Consider the following 22330-nt stretch of genomic DNA (forward strand, 5'->3'; position numbering starts at 1 on the left):
TTTCTAAATGGTATGTGGCGACTAATCTAGCCAACCATTGTGCATAGGAGGGGGACTCAGAATCTAGCCAGCCGGAGGAGACACATATCCTCCATACTGCCATTGCAACAAAAATCAGCCCTTCCTCCTTTACTCTTACAGAGTCAGATTGTGTTCCCAATAGAATGGTTGTGGGATTTAGAAGTACTGGTTGGTTAGTTATTTCGCAAAGTAGCTTCTGGATTCTGAGTAGGGTGGAGTTGATAGTTGGACATGTTGCAAATATATGTATAGAGTCTGCCCCTACTTCAGAGCAGCGTGGACATAATGTTCCTCTCCCAGATCCCCATTTGATCATTTTGCTAGGTGTCATGTACAAAAAGAATATAGTTTTGAAATGTTGTGCTTGGAGTTTGGCAGAAATTAAAATATGTTGTGATAATCGCAGGGAGTTGTAAAATATACTTTTGGGGGAATCAAGTTTAATATGCAATTTAAAGGCAATGGTTTCTAAATCATCTGGGGTTTCCTTGTTTATAATTTGATAAATGGTCCCAATGCGAGCAGAGGTTACGTTCCGGAGGGTGTTCATAAGCTCAACCTCAGCAAATCCGTTTGTTCCTCCTACCTTCCTAGATAAGTAGTCGTGAATGGCCATATATTTAAATAGTTCTTGACTTTTTAGTTTAAATCTAGTCTGTAAATCTGGAAAGGATTCGATCCCCCTGGTTGTTATAATATCTCCAAGTTTTGTTACCCCTGCTCTGTGCCATTCAGACAAGTAAGATGAACTAAATATAACCGGTAAATTGTTATTATTAGTTATAGGGGAGTAAAAGTTATATCTACTAAGTCCCAAAATTCTCCGGACATGGCGAAAAACTTTGTAGGAATTCATTAGCGTCTTAAATTTAACGCGATTGTAATATCCATAAGCAATTTCTCGTAGTAGGAGGCCCCAATATTGCTCCCCTACCAAAGACCGAAAGGGTGAGGGTAAAGATGTTTCAATTCCAAAAGTGGAATCTCTTAGCAAAACTGAACTATACTGCAGGACTACCGCCCAGTAATATAGGGTAATGTTAGGAAAAGCCCACCCCCCTCTGTCTTTTGGTAATGTGAGGTATTTTAATGCACGTCTGGGCTGAGCATATGCCCAAATAAATTGGGTGAAAATTTGTTGAAATTTAAGTAAGTCTTTCTTACTAAACTCAAGGGGAATGCACCGAAAAAATATAATAGTTTGGGAAAATAAGTCATTTTAATAACATTGCACCTACCGACCAATGTTAGATGCAGATTATCAATTTGCTTTAATGCCTTCTTCATCTGGATAGCAAGGGGAGCCACATTTACTGCAACTATTTCCTCTAGTCTAGGTGAAACTAGGATGCCCAAGTATTTAGCCTTTGGTACAACTCTGGTATCAGTCCAGCTAATTTTGCTATTTATTAATATCTGCGTTTTGTTTTTATTTAGGGCGTATCCAGATAATCTCCCAAATTTGTAGGATTCATCCTCTAGTGCCAGTATGGAGTTGGCAGGGTCTGGAGTGGAAATAGCAAGGTCGTCAGCGTAGGCCAAGATTTTACAACTGCTTTGGAAGTATGTTATTGGAAAGATGTTGTGGTTTTGCTCTATTTTCTTAATAAGCGGATCTAAGTAAAGGGCGAACAATAACGGAGAGCAGGGGCATCCCTGCCTGGTGCCTCGTGATATTTTGAAGGGTTCCGTCAGTTGTCCATTTATGGTGACACTAGCAGTCGGATTATGATAAAGTGCCTGTGTCGCCTGTATATATCTGTCACCAAACCCCATACTGTCCATAACTTTCCAAAGAAATCGCCATGAGACCCGGTCAAAAGCCAAGCAATTCATGCAGGGCTAGACTGTCAGTCAACTCAACAAGAAGCAATTTTGGTTAAGGCAGAAATAGGGGCAGTGTTTATGGACAAAATCGCGGCTAAGTGGGCAGCAGCAAAGGAGAAGACGTACGAGTGTAGTGATAGCATTGGGCATCACTTAGCTGTTAGGACGAGGTAACAAACTACCTCAAGTGAAATCCATAAAATCAGGCTTGCTTCAGGAACAGAGGTTACTGATCCTAGCCGTATTCGGCATGAGTTTCAGAAGTTCTATGCTAGGCTGTATAAGGAAGAAATTTGTTGCTCGACCAACACACTAGACAGAGAGATTTTTGAATATCTCAGCGAGATAGAACTAAGCAAACTAAGTCCAGGAGATAGCGAATTGTTAGATCTTACTCCTACATGGGAAGAAATCCTGGATGCCCTTAATAACCTCCCAGACGGGAAGGCTTCTGGCCCTGATGGCATCCCCGTTGAGTTTTTTAAAATCTTTGCTAGTCAAATCAAAGTCATATTTACAGAGGTGATTACATACATTTTTAACGGTACCCCCCCCCCCCCCCCAGCGTCTTGGTCTAGGGCTAGGATTTCTATCTTCCCAAAAAAAGATAAATCCCCACTAGAAACGAGCTCTTATAGACCAATAACCCTTATCAATTGCGACTCCAAATTTTTTCTAAAGTATTAGCCTCCAGAATATCCCGAGTAGTGGAACCCCTTGTCTCAAAATGGCAACACGGTTTTTATACCTAAGAAAGGGACTAGTGAACATGTCAGGAGAGTTATTACTCTGTTTGATGCTGCCCAAGTAGCCGGAGACCCGATGTCACTGATATTACTCGACGCCGATAAGGCTTTTGATGAATTTCTTAATATCCCTATTCCAGGCTGCAGGTGTGGGGCTATGGGGTTGCAGCCAGTGAACTCTAAAACATTTCTTACCCAGCAAGATCCCAAACACAGTCACTTAGTGACTGATCTTCCCACATTTTGACAGGGTGGAGGTCCCAGCATGGGAAACATCCATAACAACTCAGTCATTACAATGACCTACCTTTACAACACAACTGTTACAACGCAACTGCCCTTACATCGCATGCCATTACAATGCATTCCATTACAAAGCATGTCATTACAACACATGCAATTACAACGCATACCATCACAACGCATGCCTTTACAACACATTGTAAGGTAAGTAATGGAGATTTTTTTAGTATTAAGTGGGTTTGGGTTTTGGGGTACATGGGAAAAGCAATTTTTACCCCTACGCTATCCAACACTTTCCCTACTGTTGCACTCACTGGAGTGGGAATAGTAATTTTTACCCCTACGCTATCCAACGCTTTCCCTACTGTTGCACTCACTGGAGTGGGAATAGTAATTTTTACCCCTACGCTATCCAACACTTTCCCTACTGTTGCACTCACTGGAGTGGGAATAGTAATTGTTATCCCTACACTATCCAACACTTTCCCTACTGTTGCACTCACTGGAGTTGGAATAGTAATTTTTACCCTACACTATCCAACACTTACCCTACTGTTGCCTTGAAAGTATTATGCGTTGTAATGGTATGCATTGTACTGGTATGCGTTATAATGGAATGCATTGTAATGGTAGTTTTAAAAAATGCGTTGTAATGGCATGCGTTGTAAAATCATGCGATGTAAAGGTAGTTGCGATGTAAAAACGCGTTGTAAAAGCATGCATTGTAATTGTTTGCGTTGCAACATCATATATTCCTACAGAAGGCATGCCTTTCCATAAACATCACTAAGTGCTGTAAAGCAATTTAACATACTTAACTGAAAACATGTGTCAAAAAATAACCCAGTTTCAAGACTTGCATACATTTAAATACCCTTAGTTTCTGGTTCTGGCTCGGCTCTCCTTTCAATTTTCTTGCTTGCTCACCTGTTCCTAAATGTATAGGGGAACCATAAACACCTAGACAGGCAAGGTGGACTATCTGCTCAGGTACCCAAGCAGATGCTATGAAAGGAACTCAGAGAAGGGGGAATTCTTACACAAGTGGGTTGGTTCTAAGAATGGTCCGGCATCCTGGTGTGCCATTCCCTTTCCAATGCCAAGTATAAAGTGAGTGCTTACTACGTTGCAGGAGTCACAAGTTTGTGAGATGACCTGTGACAATCCCGAGACATCCTGCCCTCTCTGACGTGGCTCTTCTGGAATGGAACACTTTAAAGTGAGAGTGTGTCATGTGAAGGCGGTTATGAGCACATCACAGATCTCTGGCCGGTTGAGCTGACACCTTGTGATGATGGCTGGAGCTGTCATGCTCAAGTCCAGTTACAGCTTTGTAAGAGGCCGCCTTTCAGCACTTGTTGGCAGGGCACTGCTGTAGATTATTTAAGAGCTGAATGGGGCCTGCAAAGAGAGGTGTTATGCTCTGGCAGTCGAGTGTCTAAAAACAATCATTTGGTAAAGACAAAATGGACCCCACATCCAGGTTTAGATCTAGTATTGCTTGAGGGTACTGTTATATACAAGGTAATGTCTATTTGTAAAGCGTTTGCTCACCCCTGGAAGGTATCTTGTTGCTAAATAGCCGATTTTTATTGTTACCTACTTCACTTGGTATTTTGATGAACCTAGGAAGGATGAAATGTGCATGAGCATGCCAGGGTTTGAACCTGAGCCTACAAGATCAAATACATCTACTCAGTGGATGCATGACTCCACTGAGCCGTCAGACCCAGCTCGCATAGATCACACTACTGCCACAGCATCACACCTCACGGTGCAGGCGAGCCAGTTCCATTGTTGCTGTCAGGCGCGCATCACCCATTGGGCTCACCGGGCATCAGCACCCCCCGTCGTGTGCGTCAGCCCGGGCTGAGACAGCTTTGCGGGCTGGCGACCCTCTAATTGCAGCCACAAACGAGTACTTAACAGGTCTTTAAAAGACAATTTACTTGTTAATGAGGCTTTTGTTGTGTTTTCACCCCTTCTTAGAGCCACTCTGCCTATGGCTGGAAAATTACCCCCCCCTCCCCCCCCCCCCCCCAGAAATCTTTTTCAGCCCCCCTCCCCTCCCACCCCACCCCCAAATTTGGCTCTAATTGCCCGCCTGGTTGCTGTAAATCTAGATATGGACTATACAGGATTAGACCTTTGTTGGGGCAATTTTGCACAGGTAATTCTGGATTTTAGCGGTTTGCACGTATGCTGATGTAATATTTCACCTACATTTGCATCAACCAATTGACGTTGCCATTTAGTGAAGACATTGTTTTTGTGTTCATCGGTAATTGCAAATGTTGATGCGTCTGTTCAGTCCTCTCGAATGGGACAAGGTCGGTGTTAAATGGGACCAAGACATGTGCAATCCCAGGGTATACAATGATTACATCCAAATCATTAAAAAATAATCAGTTAAATATTTAGGGCGTATTTGGAGCGTGGCGAGTTGCACTCTGTTCCATCAGGTCGACAGAGGAATCTGCTAAGCTGCCTTTATCGACCATTGCTCGCCATGTTTAGAGCTTTCCATTGGAGGAAGGTTGTTGTGAGCATAGCGAGAGCCAAAGATGTGGATTCTTTGCTCAGTGTATGCAAAGAGTTATGTGTTCTGTTGAAATTTCGCACATGTTTTTTCATAGCCGGATTTTGGCACACCTAGACTTTGTTGGATGTGGGAAAGGCTTTCTACTTAATGTAGTCTATGGAATTGTGTGTGTTGTTTCTTGATGATTAATGTTCTGAGCTATACTGTAGCCAAGTACAGACTCATTTTGTCGACTGTACTACCAAATATCAAGGCTATGAATATCGTGATACAAGAATATTGGGGACAAAATATCGAAGAGTAAAATATGAAAAGGTAAGTGCATCTAGAGGAAGAATAGATTTACTATTCCTAACTACACATTTATAGACCTTGAAGATATATATATATATATATATATATATATAGATATATATCTCTTCAAGGTCTGGAAATGTGGAGTTAGGAATAGTAAATTTACATACCTTAAAAATATATAATATCATGGTATAGAAATATCGAGAACAAATGATCAAAACCAAAATATCGGACGGTAAGTATAGATATTCTATACCTATTTCCACATATAAGTAATCTAGTATATCAAGTGGGTCAAGCAGTGACTTATCATCTAATGCCCAAGCAGCACCTATCCTCAATCTAGAAGAGGAACTTGATTTTTTAGTGGCGGAAAGGCTCCAAACATTGAGACCACGACAAAGAAATGGGGCAACATTCGCAGGAACAAAAAAAGACGCGAAAGGAGAAGAAAACAAAAACAACGTTGCGCAAAAGAAGAAGACAAATCAACAATGGCAGAAGAGGAAGTAACCAATGAGAGATCAGTTATAAACCTCTCCAGTGTCACATTATCCAAAGCAGAACAGCAACTCCTCACATTAGGCCTTAATTTTTGCCCTGAACAAAGCTTCAAGTATGCCTCAACAAGAGTGGATGTGTATTGTTACATTCGCAAATTAAAACTTAAAAAATTCTTTGCATTACAGCGCCTCAAATCAAGTACAGATATTGCAAATCCAGCCAAGGCCAAAACTACTGCCAATGTCCCTCAATTAACTGCGGCTGACATTTCACTGCTTTTGGATTTGCATGATCTGAACCAGGCAACCGATTCTCAACCTATGGGTCCTGACCATGATCTGAATACGCAAAGAAGACTAGAAAAAATCAACGTCATCAAGAAAGGAGCTGGTATCAACCCATTTTAAAGGCAAATCTGACTTTGTCCCGCTAATGACCAAAGATTCGGTAGACGTGTTTCAAGACTGTATAATCACTGATATCAAAGATCTATACAGGAAAATCAACAATCGGAAGAGACAATCTTTTAACCAAAAGCAGGCCAAATATTATGAACTGATTAAAAAACTCAAAAACAACCCCGATATTGTGGTGAAAACCGCCGATAAGGGTGGCAATCTTGTTATTTGGCTAAAAGCAGACTATATTCTGGAAGCACAAAGACAGCTACATGATACTGCGTGCTATGCAAAATCCAATATTAAAGACTATAAGAAAGCCAATGAGAACTTGAGTAAACTGCTACAGAAATGGCGTAGGGAAGGTCTCATTTCTACTGATGAACTTAAATTTATGCTCAACGAATTCCCTGTCTTGCCGGTTTTTTATTTAATACCAAAGGTCCATAAAGGAATCCTGCCAACACCTGGCAGGCCAATCATCTCCGCGATTAACAGCAGCGGGGAAAATGTGGGACGTTTCATTGAGTTTTTCTTGCAGACTTTGGTAAGCGAATTGCCTAGCTATGTTCGCGACACTAGCGATTTCTTGAAAAAAATAGAAAACCTGGAATGGCAAGATGATATGTTCCTCATAACCTTAGATGTTGAGCAATTGTACACAAGCATAGCCCACAGTTGTGGTTTAAATGCAGCAGCTCATTTTTTAGGGCGAAGGCCATTGGATTTTCATGAGCACAATAAAATGGTTATTAACTTAATGGAATGGTGCTTACAAAACAATTACTTTTCTTTTGGTAAAGAGGTATGGAGACAACTTAGAGGTGTGGCAATGGGAGCCTGCTTCTCCCCCAGCTATGCGTGTTTACACGTGGGCTGGTGGGAGGAGCAGGTTCTTAATGTCACACACCAGGTATGGGTCAGAGAAAAAATTGTCAAATATTTACGCTACATAGATGACATCTTTATAGTATGGCAAGGTGATGAAAAGGAAGCATGTCAATTCATCGATGAAATTAATAACAATGCCCTTAATCTTAAATTTACGTCTCACATCAGTGCCAAACAAATTGAATTTTTAGATGTCTGCGTTTATATAGACAAACATAATAGGTTACAGACGACCCTTCACAGAAAAGCCACTGCAGGAAACACGACCTTGCATGCTTCTAGTCTCCACCCTATGCACACCATTGAAAGCATACCATTAGGAGAAATCCTACGAATTAAAAGAATATGTAGCTCTCCAGATGAGTATCTCAAATGTATCAGGGAATTGAGAACACGATTGAAAGCTCGAGGGTACTCTGATCCAGTGTTCGATCGGGCTTTGGCTAAAGCCGATAAACGATCTAGATCTAGCTTATTCCCAGAACAGACCAGTAATGATCAGGAAGCAGTCATTTCAATAGATGCAGTAGCGAATGAGTGCCCCAGATCCATTACAGCATTCAGTAGCCAAGACAAAAAGATCAGACAAATTATCAACCGTAACTGGCCTACTGTCCTGACGGATACTGTTTTGGGATGCATGTTACCAAAAAAACCACTGGTAACTTTTCGCAGAGCACAGAGTATGGGAACTGCTCTGGACCAAAGCAGTCCAGAGCTAAAGCAGAAAGCTAGTTGGTTACAACCGGTATCGGGGTTCCGCAAATGCTCCAATTGTAGAGCATGTCAATTTGGCATCAATAAAACTCATTACAGTACCCCATTTAAGCTAGTTGATACCCCCATTGTGGGCTACCATACCTGTAAAACTGAATATGCTGTTTATGTCCTGACGTGCACCTGTGGCCTGAATTATATTGGCAGCACTAAACAACAGGTGCACGTCAGGATCTTGCAGCATATCAGGGCTATTTTGCACTGTGATCAAACGTACCCGGTGGCTCGGCACTTCCAAAGCACACATAATAAAGATGTTAATTGTTTAACTTATTATGTTGTAGCCTCCGTCCCTATACTTAGGCGGGGAGGCAATAGAGAGCTGAAACTCAGACAGTTAGAGTCCAGTATGATCCTCGAATACGACAGTAAATGGCCGAACGGGCTAAACAATACTGAGGATCTACGCAATTTTCTCTGACTACTATATAGCTCTGTTGCTGGATTGTACAGTGCTGCCTTCAACATCTGTCTAGGTAGTCAGGCTCCCTGTTACCTAGACAACATTCCCATTGACATATTGTCCGTTGTATTGATCTTTATGATATCTGTTTCTACATATAACAGTTTCCGTGACTAGTCAAGTTCCTTGTTAGTCACGGCAACCAACTCAATGAATTCTTCACTTCCTTTTGTATATTCATATTTATCACATTTTACACATTTTAGCACTTTTTTAAGGGGTGTTTTTAGCACTTTTAACATGATAATATTTTTATACCTGTATGGAATGTTTTAATTTTGCTTTTTATATGACAAAATTGTGATTTTATCCTAATTGTTGAAATAAGCATCATTGCATTTTTATACACAGGTCACTTTATCATGCTTCGTGCACATTACATATATTTGTTCTCTCTGAAGCACGGGTGTCACTGCTTTTTGCACAACTAGACTTTGATCTAGCAGCACTATTATTTGCACTTTGATATCTTGTTTTGCCTCTGTAAATGTTGAAGACCTTCACTATATACTCTATGATATAACATTCTATGGATTTATCCAGTCATATGTTTACAAACTTCGCGACAAGACATGTTTCTTTTAAAAAAAGAATTTCATTTATGAATTTAAAATTGTCTTGATAAGTTATATATATGTATCTAACTTATTTTGCGTATTTGCACAAGGAATATCTTAAAACATATAATGTTTTCTATGTCTATGGTCATGTGACGACATTGAAGGTGGGGCTTAAACAAGTCACTAAGCATTACAAAAACAAAAAAGTTTGACTAGATCTTTGCATGTGAACAAGGGCTCGTGGAGCCCGAAACGCGTATGGCCCTCCTGTTTTGCCAGCTGACAGTGCAATAAAGGATCTGTGAATTTCAGTGGTCCGTCTCCTACCTTGCTTCGCCGGTCCTGGGTGGATTTGGAAGTGGCGTTTGTTTGGAGTACAAAAGCATATATATATATATATATATATATATATATATATATATATATATATATATATATATATATATATATATATATATATTTATATATTTATATGCAGTATATGTGAAGTTAGATGAAGAAAATCTATACTTACCTTTCAATACTTTGTTTTTGATCATTTGAGATTGATATTTCTATACCACGATATTCTATATTCGAAATCAGGGGGCACACCAATGTTTTCTTTGTTAGATATATGTGATATGAAATGTGTAGTATTTTTTTTCAGATCATTATGGGGGTGAAAAAATATATATAAATGACAAATATAGTGTTTTCTACTGGCTGTTGCAGTGCTCTTTCAGAACATTGCAAACAATGCATATTATTACCTACAATAATGAATTGAGGCACAGAACCAGCACAAAACCTGAAATTATTGTATGAATTTTGACCTAGCATAAAACTGTCAAGATTAAAGTGATATGACAAAATTTAAGTCAATAGCACCTGAAATCCCCCTCCATTGAATGCAGGTTGATGTAGACTAACAAAGCATATATTGATGTGGCTTTCTGGGTCCTTCCACAGAAGCAGCTCGACGAGACCAGCTGCTCCGAAGGCAGCACGGTGGACCTGAGGAAGTCGGGGGATCTGATGGACAAGGTGTCGGTGATGGCCATAGAGTCTGCGGAGCCCGAGGAATGCTTCACGGAAGGTAGGCCCGCCTCTTACCTCCTAGTGATTGCGAGGTGTGTCCTCCAGCCCAGAGACCCCTTGTCGCCTTTCCAACATGTCTCCACATTAACACCGAGGCACTCTGGCCTCTTGCGTTTTCATTTCTCTGGTACACTTGACTTTGAAGATAATGCTAAAATCACATACGCAACAGACAGCAGGACCTTGTTAACATTTGCATTTGAATTTCTAATGGCTGATAAGCACTGGGACATTCTTTGAACCACTGCCGCTGCTTTCCGGCAGAGAAATTCTTTTCGCTGTGTCCCTGCCTGTTATAAAGATGTGGCTGGTGAGTAGGGTTCACTGACTACTGCGAGGTCTGCAAATATCCAGTTACCGCAGAACAGTGACCGTGACCATGCTACATATGCAGTTCTTGCATTCATTCATTAACAATAAAAAAACAAAATGTCCACCCTATTCGTAGGACATTTCAAACTGCTAAGTTCACTATATGGGTGCAAACATATCCTTTGTGAAAGCAAAAATCATATGTTTTATAGAATTAGGAATGAAGAGATTTGGTGCTTTCAAAAAGAATATTCATAAAAGTAAACGTAATCAGCACCCAGACCCTCATTAGCAGTTGCATGGGATTGGTGGGGGTGGAAACTCTGTACTTGAAATTAATGTTACAGATAAGTAACCCCCACCAGTACCCTGCCGTTACGAGTTGATCCACAAAAATAGGGAATACACGTTTGGGTCTGGTTTTACCTGGGAGCTCAAATTTAGTACCTGCTCTGAGAAGTTGGTAAATGTGAGCTGAGGCGCAGCTACTGGGTAGGGGCAGTGGGAAGGGTTGGTAGGGTAGAGGAAGGAGGAATACGAGGGAGCATTACATTACCCCCTTGCTGAAATAAAACCTATTTGTTACAGCCAGGAACAGTGGCTTGGCAGGGGTTGCAGTCGCACCCATTTGCATTGTAACAGGCCAGAATTACCAGTAGTAACATCTGATCATTATTCCGGCAGCTGGGAAAACTGGGTACGGGAACACCAGACTGGTCTAGATCAGGTAGAACATGAACCCACCCAGGCAGTCTGCTCCTCCAAAATTTTGTGGTGAATTTGTGAACATCCGTGGTTGAGTCCACTAGTAAAAGTTGGGGAACAACTTCAAATTCACCAGCTCGAGGTCTCTTCACCAAATTTTTCAGGTACATTTCGACACTAAATTTGTTCTTAGCAGGAGTGCATGCACTTTTTGGAAGGCAATGGAAATTGGGCATTGGCATATCTTACCCATGAAGATCCCTCTACCAGGACGCAACTCACTGTCTGTTGACCTCCAGCGCTATACCGTTAAGCTCAAAAGTGCCTCTTGCTCAAAGACCTGGATCCTCTTTCACCTGCCTTCCTAGGTCTCTGTTATAGTCTAAGTTATAGCTGCAATGCCTTCTCTTCCAGTACAGCCCACCCCCCTTCTTTATGGTTTATTGCACGTGGCTCCCTTTTCTCACTGGAGCTGCACTGCCCTCTTTTCTCACAATAGCTTCCTTCTTCTTCTCTTATACTCACTTCTTTTGGTACATTTACTCGTCCTGTATCCTATGCCCTACCCCTACTACCTAAAAAAGAAAAAAAACAGACCTTGTATAATGTAACTGGGGTGCATTAAAGCGCCCCAGTGCTCTTGGGCCGAGTCATGCTATATAAAACTGCAAAATAAAAATTAAATACGCATCCTTTACTCCTCTATTTTTCTCCCGCTCCATCTATAACCCGATGCATCCATATGTTCCCCATGCGCTAACAAGTCTCTGTGTAGACATACAAAGAAGCTGTTCCCTAAACAAAGTCACCTCATGAGAGAAGTACATAATGGATACTCCTCATAGTAACACGTCCAATTGTAGGCCTGGGAGAGATGTAAGCTTTACATGCAAAGATAAAAAACACACAGAATGGCCCAATGACTACAAAATTCAGAAACAAAGAAATGACACAGCAATTGTTGTTCGCCAGAACCAGGTGACAGGCATTTTTCCCCTTAGACCACATGGGCTTTCACTAACCCTGCAACACATCATTGGGAATGACAGTACTGACCATATTTTATTAGCCAATGAATTATATGACAAGTTTGGAGATGTCGTTTGTTGTCCAACCTGTCTCTATATTCAGAGACATATAAATAATTTTACTGATGTCACGACAGTGCTGTTTTATCATATTGCATGAAGATTCAAAGTGTTTTATTTTATCATCTGTTGAATTAAAAATCCAAAACATGGAAAGAGAACTCGTGCAAAGTTATTGCTCCTCGTGGAAAGTACCCCTTGCCTTTTGCCATGCTGAGTCTGTTCTGGGAATTGCAGGGAAACAATAGCACATTATTGCAAAATGTGCTTTTAGCTGGCATGTTTTGATCGATAATCTTTCCAAGCATATTTATTGGTTCTGGGTAAAAACTCAGTAACCTTTAGTATCATTTTGACATCATTTGTGCGGTGGAGCACTTATCATGGCCATTCGCTCAAAATGAACTAATATGACAAGGCCCTCTTTCTTTCTAGATTAAAATAGTCCATTAAATGTATGCAATTCCGATCTCACTTGAACAACAACATCCAACCGGTATTTCTAGTAGTCATTCAAAGCCTCAACTCACAAGGCAACACAAGAAAACCGTATGTAACTGCAGTGAGCCGCAGCAAACAAGAAGGGAGGAGGCTGGGTGGTCAAAGATTGTGATATCTCTGGAATGTTGTTCAGTTTTATATTCTTTAGAGGTGCTGCTGTGTGTAGTGACAATGAAGGAGATTGCACAATGTTAGCCACCGGGTCTTGACATAAAAGTACGCACACAAATGATGGTGGTGGTGATGGGCTACACTACTACTAAAATAAATGTTTGTGATACTAAACTACCATGGAACAAGTCTAAATGGCATTAAAAAAAAGTAAGTGATTTTGGAGTTATTCTCCTTATGCAAGAATGAAGTCCAAGAGACAGCTATAACACACAATTAGGTTTTAATTTATGGATGGAGGGAGGGCCTATTTCTTAAATACCAACAGTCAACGTGAGAGCAAAAGCAGAGAGAAAAGTAAATACTACATCAAAAGGTACCGGGCCCAAGACATAATTACTGACTACTTAAAGCACCAACTTGGCCAAGATCCTTTCAGACCATAGGGCATAGAGGATGTAGAATTTATAGTATAGTGAGACATGCCAATAGCAACATACATAACATTAAGGGTAAGCAGTTTCCAATATGTCAACAAAAATAGGAAGGGAGCTGTCAGTGTTTGGGTAGTCAGCAAGGGAAAGGAAAGATGTATGCATTGTAATCTACATCCACACCTTACCACCTACTAGGGACAGGTCGGGGAAATTTTTGAAGAAGGCAAAGAGAGAGACGTGCCCCCTACTTCCCAACATCATGATAAACAATAAGACAAAATGTGCCCTTCGCCAATGAAAAATAATGTTAAAACCCCAACAAAGGTCAGAAAAGTAAATTTGGACATTTTTACAATTCTTAAGGTACCAGAAATATTTATGTCTACTGTGAGAAATTGGGTTGTTGGTTAAAGGGGTTGTGAACCCTTCTTAAGCAAAAACCATAATCCTTGTCAGGGGAACCACAAAAGTCACAAATTTATCCTGTGCTAAACCCTCTAGTAGAGTGACATAAAAGCCGTCAGGCTTAATCTAGAGGCAATGTGCAAAGTATTTATGCAGCACTTAAAGTGGAAACACAACACAAGAAAAAGTAGAACCGGAGATATGCCATTTCAAATATTTAAGGTAAGTATAGTGCCTAAAAGCTATAAAAACGCCACTCCAGGCTATCTGGTTGTGCGAGACAGGGTGAAAGTCACAAGTTCAAGCTGACTGTGATGGAGTGTGGACCGGATACAGGGACTAAGGTAGTCCAGATGAAAAAGTTACCTTCTCAAAGTCCAGCGCAAAGGGTACAGAGTGCAATGGTGGAGGCTGCGAGGAGCAGGAAGAGTGTCGCAGATGGTCGTCACAGTAGCATGAAGAACAGGCTGCGCACTGTGGATGGTCACTGTAGCATTAGGATCATGTCGGGTGTTGCTGACGGTCGTAGCTGGAGTTTTGCGTTGATGGTCACTGCAGCCTGCCGATGCTGTAGCACAAAGTGCAAATCTCACATTGCCGGTTGTCGCTGCCGGTCACTGTAGCGCAAAAAGGCAGGTTCACCAGAGCTTTGCGTTGGTGGTTATTGCAGGTGACAAGATTGCTGTGCAAATGGGTCTGTTCATTTTCACGAAGTGCCCAAAACTTCAGGATTTCTCATTTGTATTCAGAGCAGTGCACTCTGATGCCAACCAAGGCCCCAGGACCTAAGGAGGCACCTATTGGTGTTCAGGGATTCACTCTTGCAGAGGCCACAGGGCTCAGGCAGGTCCAGTTATAGTTCCAGTCTGCTCCAGTTGCAGCAGGTCAGCTGGGCAGTTGCAGGTAGCCTCTGCAGCTTGCTATGTTCCTGTAGCTCTGAACTGTAGGGCAGTCTGCTGACCCTTGGAGCCACTTCAGGTAGCCTGGTATGTAGGGAGCAGGCACAGTCCACCTTCTCAGACTGTGAGACAGGCATCAGGTAGCAGGGCAGTACTCTGGCAGCCGAGCAATCCTTCCTCTGTAGTAACCATTGGTCCAGAAGTGTAGTGAAGAGTTGGTATGAGGGCACAGTGTTTATTCCTGGTGGCAGTAGGAGAAATGTCTAGACTCCACCCCACCCCACTAGGCATCTGTGAACATGTTAAACCTGAAAGTACTTGCCCAACTTTTTAAATACAATGCACCTTGTCCTGTGGGTTGTAAAGTGTCTACCCTACGGATGACTTGTATGTATTAAAAAAGGAAGGTTTAGACCTGGCAATATGTTTATTTTAATAGAGGAAGACCTATCTTGCATTCACTGGTATAATTATTAAATCCTAGTAATACAAGTTTGTGTGCGCTTCGTTTCTAGAGCACCTTAGCGTGTTAGATATTAGGTATTTTTTGCCAGGTTGAAATGCCAGGTTAAAACTGCGCAAAGGCTGCAATGGATAGCCTGAGACAAGTATTAAAAGACTGCTTAAGTGGGGCAACAATAAGTGCTACAGGCCAACTAGTAGCATTTACTCTACAGGCCCTGGGTACATGTGGTACCTCTTTACTAGGGACTAACAAGTAAATTAGATGTGCCACTTGTGTGTAAGCGGATGTGACTGTATTTAGAGGAGTGAGCACAAGCTCTTTAGCACTGGTTAGCAGTGGTAAATTGCACAGAGTCCTGAAAGCTAACAAAAACAGGTTCAGAAAACAGTAGAAGAGAAGTATGGCTCACTGGTTAGAGGAGGCATACCCTGAAGCAGAGGTCAGACCCGGGACCAGGGTTCGATTCCCGACGCGGCAGGGTCTTGAGCCCAATTGTCCACGGGCTCGATAATTCTCGCTTTGGTGCCCACTCTAAGCATGAGTTCACACTATGCAGCTCTGGGCAATACGCTTGCTTAATCTCCACAATGGCCCCCCTGCGGCGGGATGCCTGGCTTTCACCTTGGGGATACCCAGTATGGGTTATCTCACAGGGAAAAGCCAGGACGGGTTCCCAATGCAAGCGCTGAGATTCCCTAGGGTAAGTCGAGCGCTATATAAGAACACACATACATACATACATACATACAAAAAAGGTTTCAGGTTCACCCTGGAGAGGGGGACAATTCCAACATCTGTCTTCCAGGAACATCATCAAAGGATCTAGTCCCTGCTACCACAGAGGAAAAAGTCATCAATAAAAGAGCAACAAAAACGTGTGCTCTTCCAGAATGCTTACAAGTGAGTAAGGTTGTACCGGTGGGTTCTAGAAGGAAGTGTAGTAGTCATAAAAAAATATTGATTTACATATGAAACCTCAGGAATGAGTGTTAATCGATCCCAGTAATAACCTCAGAAATGAGTGCTGATCTATATCGGTAAAGTGAGGCAGATTTAGGAGAGTTATGTCATCCAAGAATGAAAGCCGATTGACAGTCAAAGGAGGCCCAGGAGTGTACACGGTCAATTCCTACAGCTTCTTTGCTTTCAAATGACCTTGGGTGACAAGATTTTGGAATTCGTACGATGCTAAAATACTAAAAGTTGCACCCATTCTTTTAGACAGATAAGAGCTTCCTCTATTTTAGGATGTTCTAAAGAATCGGGAGAGAGTCCCCCACCCCTGTTCACTTAGTATTTTATCCTCTCCTCTCCTAAAGGAAAGTTTGGATCAAAGGATGGAATAGCTGTTGTTTCTGGTGGCCATTAAAACTCTCACTATTTATCTGTCATGCCTCTGGCAGAAACATGTCCGATAATACTGTGACAGTCAAAGTATTGGACAGGGCACTCACCTCCTATTACTGTTGTACTCCCGTTAATTACAGGAGTAGTTAGCAGTTGTGTGGATACAAAATATCTGGTACCCCTTATTAGGCATGTTTTCTTCTCCGCAGTCTTACGAACCATATCATAATGAGGGTCTAAATTTCAAAGCTAGAAAGCAAGCTGGTAGCGATTTCATATATGTTTTGCCAGCATTTTCCAAATAAGTGCATTGCTAGTGTTGAGCACTCTAATCATAGCCACATTAGAAAGCCTGACAGGGACATGAGGTATTTGCTAAGAAGGAAAAGTCGTGCTGCAATAGCGAACAAACATTTGCAAAGCCAAGAGATCTTGCCTTGGAAAGCATGAAATATTTGTATTAATTTATTTTGCTTCTATATGCAATATGCAGAAACATATGGCAAACATATGTAAAAAATGTAAGAATGAGGACTGCCTCATTGACCGAGGAGCCGAGGGGTACCAGCCTGGGCCCAAAAGTGCAGTCCTTTTCAGGAGGCTGTGCACATGTGGTTAGGAAGCATGTTGTCACTCACACTCCAAGACAACAACGTTTTAAAGTGGCTGACCCACTGCTCCAAGCTATATGCTGAAATGGGTGGGAGCAAAATGTGGATGACACTTGTACCGACCAATGGCTGAAGGACATGACTTAAAGTCCCAGTATCTTCTGATTTATGTTCTTGTGATTTCCTCGTAAGAAATGAGGCTAGAGCCACAGCGAGAGCTGTCCTTAAGCCAGACCTAAAAAGTGGTTGGTTTGTAGCACACAGGGACATCTTTTGCTTCCTGCATGAGTGTACCATTCCAAAACTGTGATGGTACCAGCCGCGGCCCATGAAGGTAGGGGGAGCGGTGGGGCTGGGTGGGGAGGGATTTCGACAGACGACGACGAGGGAAAATTAATTATTTATTTAATTTTCCCTTGTGGTCGTCTGTCAAATTCCCTCCCCAACCCGGCCGCGCCCGCCCCACTGCTCTTACCTGCATGGGCCGCGTCTGGAAGGAACTATGATAAAAGCACACACGGATGACTGGTGAGCTGGTAAATCGCAAGGCGTGATGGATTGCAGTGTGTTCAACGCTCCCAGGAGGCTCTCTACCTGCCCATTGATAAGAGCTTGAGTGTGTTTGCTGTAATGTTTTTCCTTGGTGCTTAATCTTGTTTTGACCTATTTTCTCTCAGATGAAGTGAATGAAAAATATATGAAAACTGTTTGTTCCCGATAGCAGATGTCGCTAAGAAACCGCATCACTAAATATGATAAAAATATAGTAACATTTTATCATCTTTACGTTTCAGTGCCAACAATGTACACTTAATACCCAGTGCCACATTAAATGCTGACTCACTAAACACAGAGTGAAAAAATGCAAATTAAGCAGTTTCAGAAGTGTTTAAATGCTGAAACTCTCCAAGTGTGCTGCCCAGGCAGTGCTTATAATCCCGGTTGAAGGATTAAAGTCAGTTTGGAGTGATCAATTCTGGTCGCATCAGTCATCCAGCGCTTGATTTGTTAAATAATAAGTGCCAGGGCCCAAAGTTTTACCCAGAAGCCTGCTGCTGAAGGTGTTGTGTCTCTTTTATCCACCACTCCCCAACTCTTTTTCTCGCTCTTGTAAGTTTTTTCCCATCCCTACTCTCTCCCTTGTTGCTGTTTTTGTGTTTTCCTATCTTTCTCTTCCTCTTTCCATCTTTTATGTTTTCCTCTCTTTTGCTCTGGATCGAAGTCTTTTGAGGAAAAATAAATGCAGGTCCCCAAAATGAAGTGCCTGTGACCCCTGCCTGCAACCATCGGCTCATTTTAAGCACTGGCCATTGCGTTCCTTTGATCTTGCAAGAGACAATACTTGAACTCCAGAGTCCAGTGTGGGGGCATGGCTCCAACTACTAGCCTGGTCTCGCTGTCCCAGCTCAAGGAGGCGGGGCCTTGTAACCGCACCAGTTGGGCACTTGAAAAGCAGACCTTTAGGCCACTTTGCGGGGAACATGAAATAGTCCAGTATGGGGGCTGGGCCCCAACTACCACCCTGCAATCACTGTACCAGTACAAGGAGGTGAGGCCTTGTAATCGCACCAGTTGGGCGCTTGAAAAGCAGACCTGTAGGCCGTATTACTGGGGACATTGCGGAGTCCAGTGTGGGGGCAGGGCTCCAACTATCAGCCTTCACTGCATGGAGGCGGGTCCTTGGAGCCACACAGGTCGTGTGCTTGAAAAGCGGACATTTAGAACGCAGCATGGGACGCATCCTGTCATGTGCCCAGGCCAAGCACAGGCCCGTCTTTGCCTGTCATTGCCTGGAGGAGGCTTGGGCTTGGTCACCTACCTTTCTTGTCTTGCAAGGTACTGTTGTCTGACTGTGCTTTGCTCTGTAGTGGTACTTTTATGAGTCCACCAAATGGGGATGCGTAAGTCCTCTATAATTTCCCCCAAATCTACACCCAGCACTACCTTGGATGACTTTTTGTAGCAGCCGGTTAGAGTCATCAATACGGAGTTTGAGCTGTCAGAATTCCGCCTGTCCTTTTCCTCCCCCCCCTTGAATCCAGCTGTTTCGGGAATTCACAAGAAATGTAAGTTGTATCTAATGCTGACCTGGGATCTGTTGTGAACACTTCAGTTGTGGAGTTGGAGGATATTGTTACTCGTTCTAATTTTCCTGTTAGTGACCCAGAGGCAGAGTTTGAGGGGATGCAACCCCAAGTTCGTTTTTGTGGAGTCAAAAGAAGGGGCCAAGGGGGAAAAGGAGCAGAGCCAAATGGGGTGAAATCAAAGAGGCCGTGCCCATTGACTTCACTGCCCTTATGAATACCAGGGATTTAGAAAAGTATAAAATTACGGTTGAAATGACGGATCCTTGTAACAAACTATTGGCGTTACCGGTGGGCAAGCTCGAACCAATTGTGGATAGTTTAGAAAAAACAGAATCAGTGTTGTCCAAGCTGAGCTCTACTTCTGTCGTCCAATCATTAGTAATAGTCCCACCTGTTGTCCCACATGTAATGCAACTAGTGCTTTGTAAAGCGCTCTGATACCTGATTTGGCTCAAGTTCGCGCTATATAAAAATCTGTAAAATAAAATAAAATGTAGGGTCACGAGTATTAGCTCATTACCTACCCCACCAGAGCTTTTTGCCTTTTCCAATGTGTACTCATAGCAAGTATGGGCAGATGTGAGTGTGCAAGTTGGAAAGGCTGTAAGATCACCAGTAAGATCAGGGAAAGGAGAAAGAAAAAGACGTCTTGGGCTAGCGAATAGTCCTTCGGAAATCATGGGTAATATTTTCCCATACCTTCTAGCAGTGTACCCCTCAAGTCCTATTTCTGGAAAAAAAATCAGTCTCAGCAACACGTATGAGAGAGGATTATTTTGCCTTGAAAACAAAGTAGTTCATTGGTTAAGAGAACATTTTACGTGGCCATGTGACTTTTCAAATGAGGTCTTAATGGAGAACAAGTTTCTCCTGCTGTAGGATGATTCAACCACGCCTGCACTTTGGCCCATAGGAATTTGAAATTGTCACTTTCTAACACTCCACGATCCAGGGAAGGAATCTTAATTGCAATGAGCAATTATAAAGCTCCCCTGGAGGATAGGAGAGCTGAGCGAAGGAAGGCAGCTTGGAGGGAGCATGCAAAGGCCGCCAGTTTGAGGGATAGTGCAGCATTTTGGAAGTCTGTCAATCAACCCTTTTCTTCGGGATATGAGAACCCCAGTTTGGATTCAGTTATACTAGTTGAAGCATGGGTAGACCATTGTAATACCACTTTTAACCCAGGACATAAGGTACTGATAATAGAGCAGCAGTAGTCTACTATAATTCAGAGATGTACTTTGCCCTTAACGAAACCATTGGTGTCAAGGATGTAATTGCTGCCACTAATCAGAGCCCTGCAGGAAAGGCCAAAGAACCTGACAGAGTCCCACTGGACCCTTTTAAAGAGAATGTTGCTCTTTGGGCCCTAATTCTAATGAATGTTTTTAAGAAATCTATCAAGGGGAACTTAGCTCAATGTGGAAGGAAGCAGTAATTGTCCGCATTTTCTAGAGAGTAAATAGAAATTCCCCGTCCTGCTATTGCTCAATCTCCCTTTTGGGCAGTTTCCTTAAGATACTTGAGATACTTGGAAGGATTCTTGCAGCTGAACACAAGGTATGGATTGATGAAAACAAGGCTCTGTCAAGAGCCAAATATGGGTTCCGCCCAGGGGTTGGCACGGTAGAGTAGTGTCTAAACCCGGACAGGCTCCATTCACCTTTCATCTATGGACCTCTACTGTGTCTTTGACTTGCTTAACAGAGTGAAGCTTTAGGGTATTATGGCAAGAATGGGAATTGATCAGGCTTTAATAGGATTAATACAAATGCACTGGGATTGCATAGTTAGGATCAGATATAGCAAAGATGGTGAACTGTCCCCCGAAATCAATTCCTTGCTAGGGGTTCGATAAGGGTGTATGATGGCATTGCTTCTGTTTCTTATCTAGATTAATGACTTAGAATACTATTTGGGTCAAGTGGGAGAGATCTGCCAAAAAATAAGCACAGTGTTTTGCCAGTTTACTTTATGCAGATGGAGCAGTTTTAGTGTTAAGGACCGCAAATGGGTTGCAACTTTTACTAGATGTATTTTATAGTTTTATGGGGGGTTGTTGGACCTCAAAACCAAACAAGTTTAGTGTTAAATGTTAAAACAAGGTTGTTTTATCTAGGTGGGTTGGAACATTGGAGAGTTAGGACCTTTACTTATCAAGGCTTACATCTGGATTATAAACTAGCCTGACATAATCAACAATATTCCTGGGTTATTCAATGTCAAAGAGCAGTGGAATGGGTTTTTACCTTTGCTCGTTGGCTGGGGCAGAAGCCAATTAGTGAAATGATCGACATCTATAAAAGCAAATGTATCTCTGTGGCAATTTATGGAGCAGAAGCTTGAGGATACAGCAGGTTGAGAACAAGTTTCTATGTAGATTCCTGGCAGTCCTTAAATCTACTCCCACTTACTTACACATGCCAATATGAGGTTGGTATAACCATGCCTGGACTGGCCATAGCGGGCACCGGGCAATCCCCCGGTGCACCGCACAGGAGGGGGCCTATTTTGTTACAGGGTCGTTTTTGCAGCATAGCTGCAAAATCGGCCCGGTGCCAAAATCGGCCGAAAACTGGCCCCGGCAAAGAGCTCGGCGGCACCTCCACCCCCCCCCGAGTGGGGGGGATGGGAGAGGGGGGCTGGCCGAGCACTTTGCCAGGGCCGGTTGTGGTTCCCAGTCTGGCCCTGAGTATGACTCCCTTGGGAAACAGGATAAAGTTGGCACCCCTACTAATTTGGCTTAGAATTTTGGGGAAAACCATATTGAATTGCTAGGCAGTGTAGTATTGCTGCTACACTCCATGTCTCTCAAATCACGCAGGCCTCGGTTGTGAATATGTGGTCCTCCATGTTGTGATAAATGGGAAGAGGGGCATAAGTACACTGAAAATAACAGTCTCCTCTAAGAGTTGGTCTTCACTTCAAGCTTTGCTGAAAGAAAAGTGTTAGACCCTCACAAATCTGTGGATTTATTTAGGAAACCTGTGAAGTGCAGCATACACCATCAAG

General features: G+C 42.5%; 1 protein-coding gene across 2 annotated transcripts in view; it reads left to right on the plus strand.

The window, feature by feature from the left end:
• Positions 1-22330, plus strand: part of LOC147688594 (sodium channel protein type 5 subunit alpha-like) — a 1046042-nt gene that overhangs the window by 786697 nt on the left and 237015 nt on the right. For both annotated transcript variants that reach the window (XM_086941454.1, XM_086941453.1), the window contains exon 18: positions 10221-10347. In XM_086941454.1, the coding sequence (XP_086797580.1) occupies positions 10221-10347 (127 nt within the window). The remainder of the gene's footprint in view (positions 1-10220; positions 10348-22330) is intronic.

The sequence above is a fragment of the Lissotriton vulgaris genome, chromosome 10 (genome assembly GCF_964263255.1).
Source record: "Lissotriton vulgaris chromosome 10, aLisVul1.2, whole genome shotgun sequence".
Lineage (NCBI taxonomy): Eukaryota > Metazoa > Chordata > Amphibia > Caudata > Salamandridae > Lissotriton > Lissotriton vulgaris.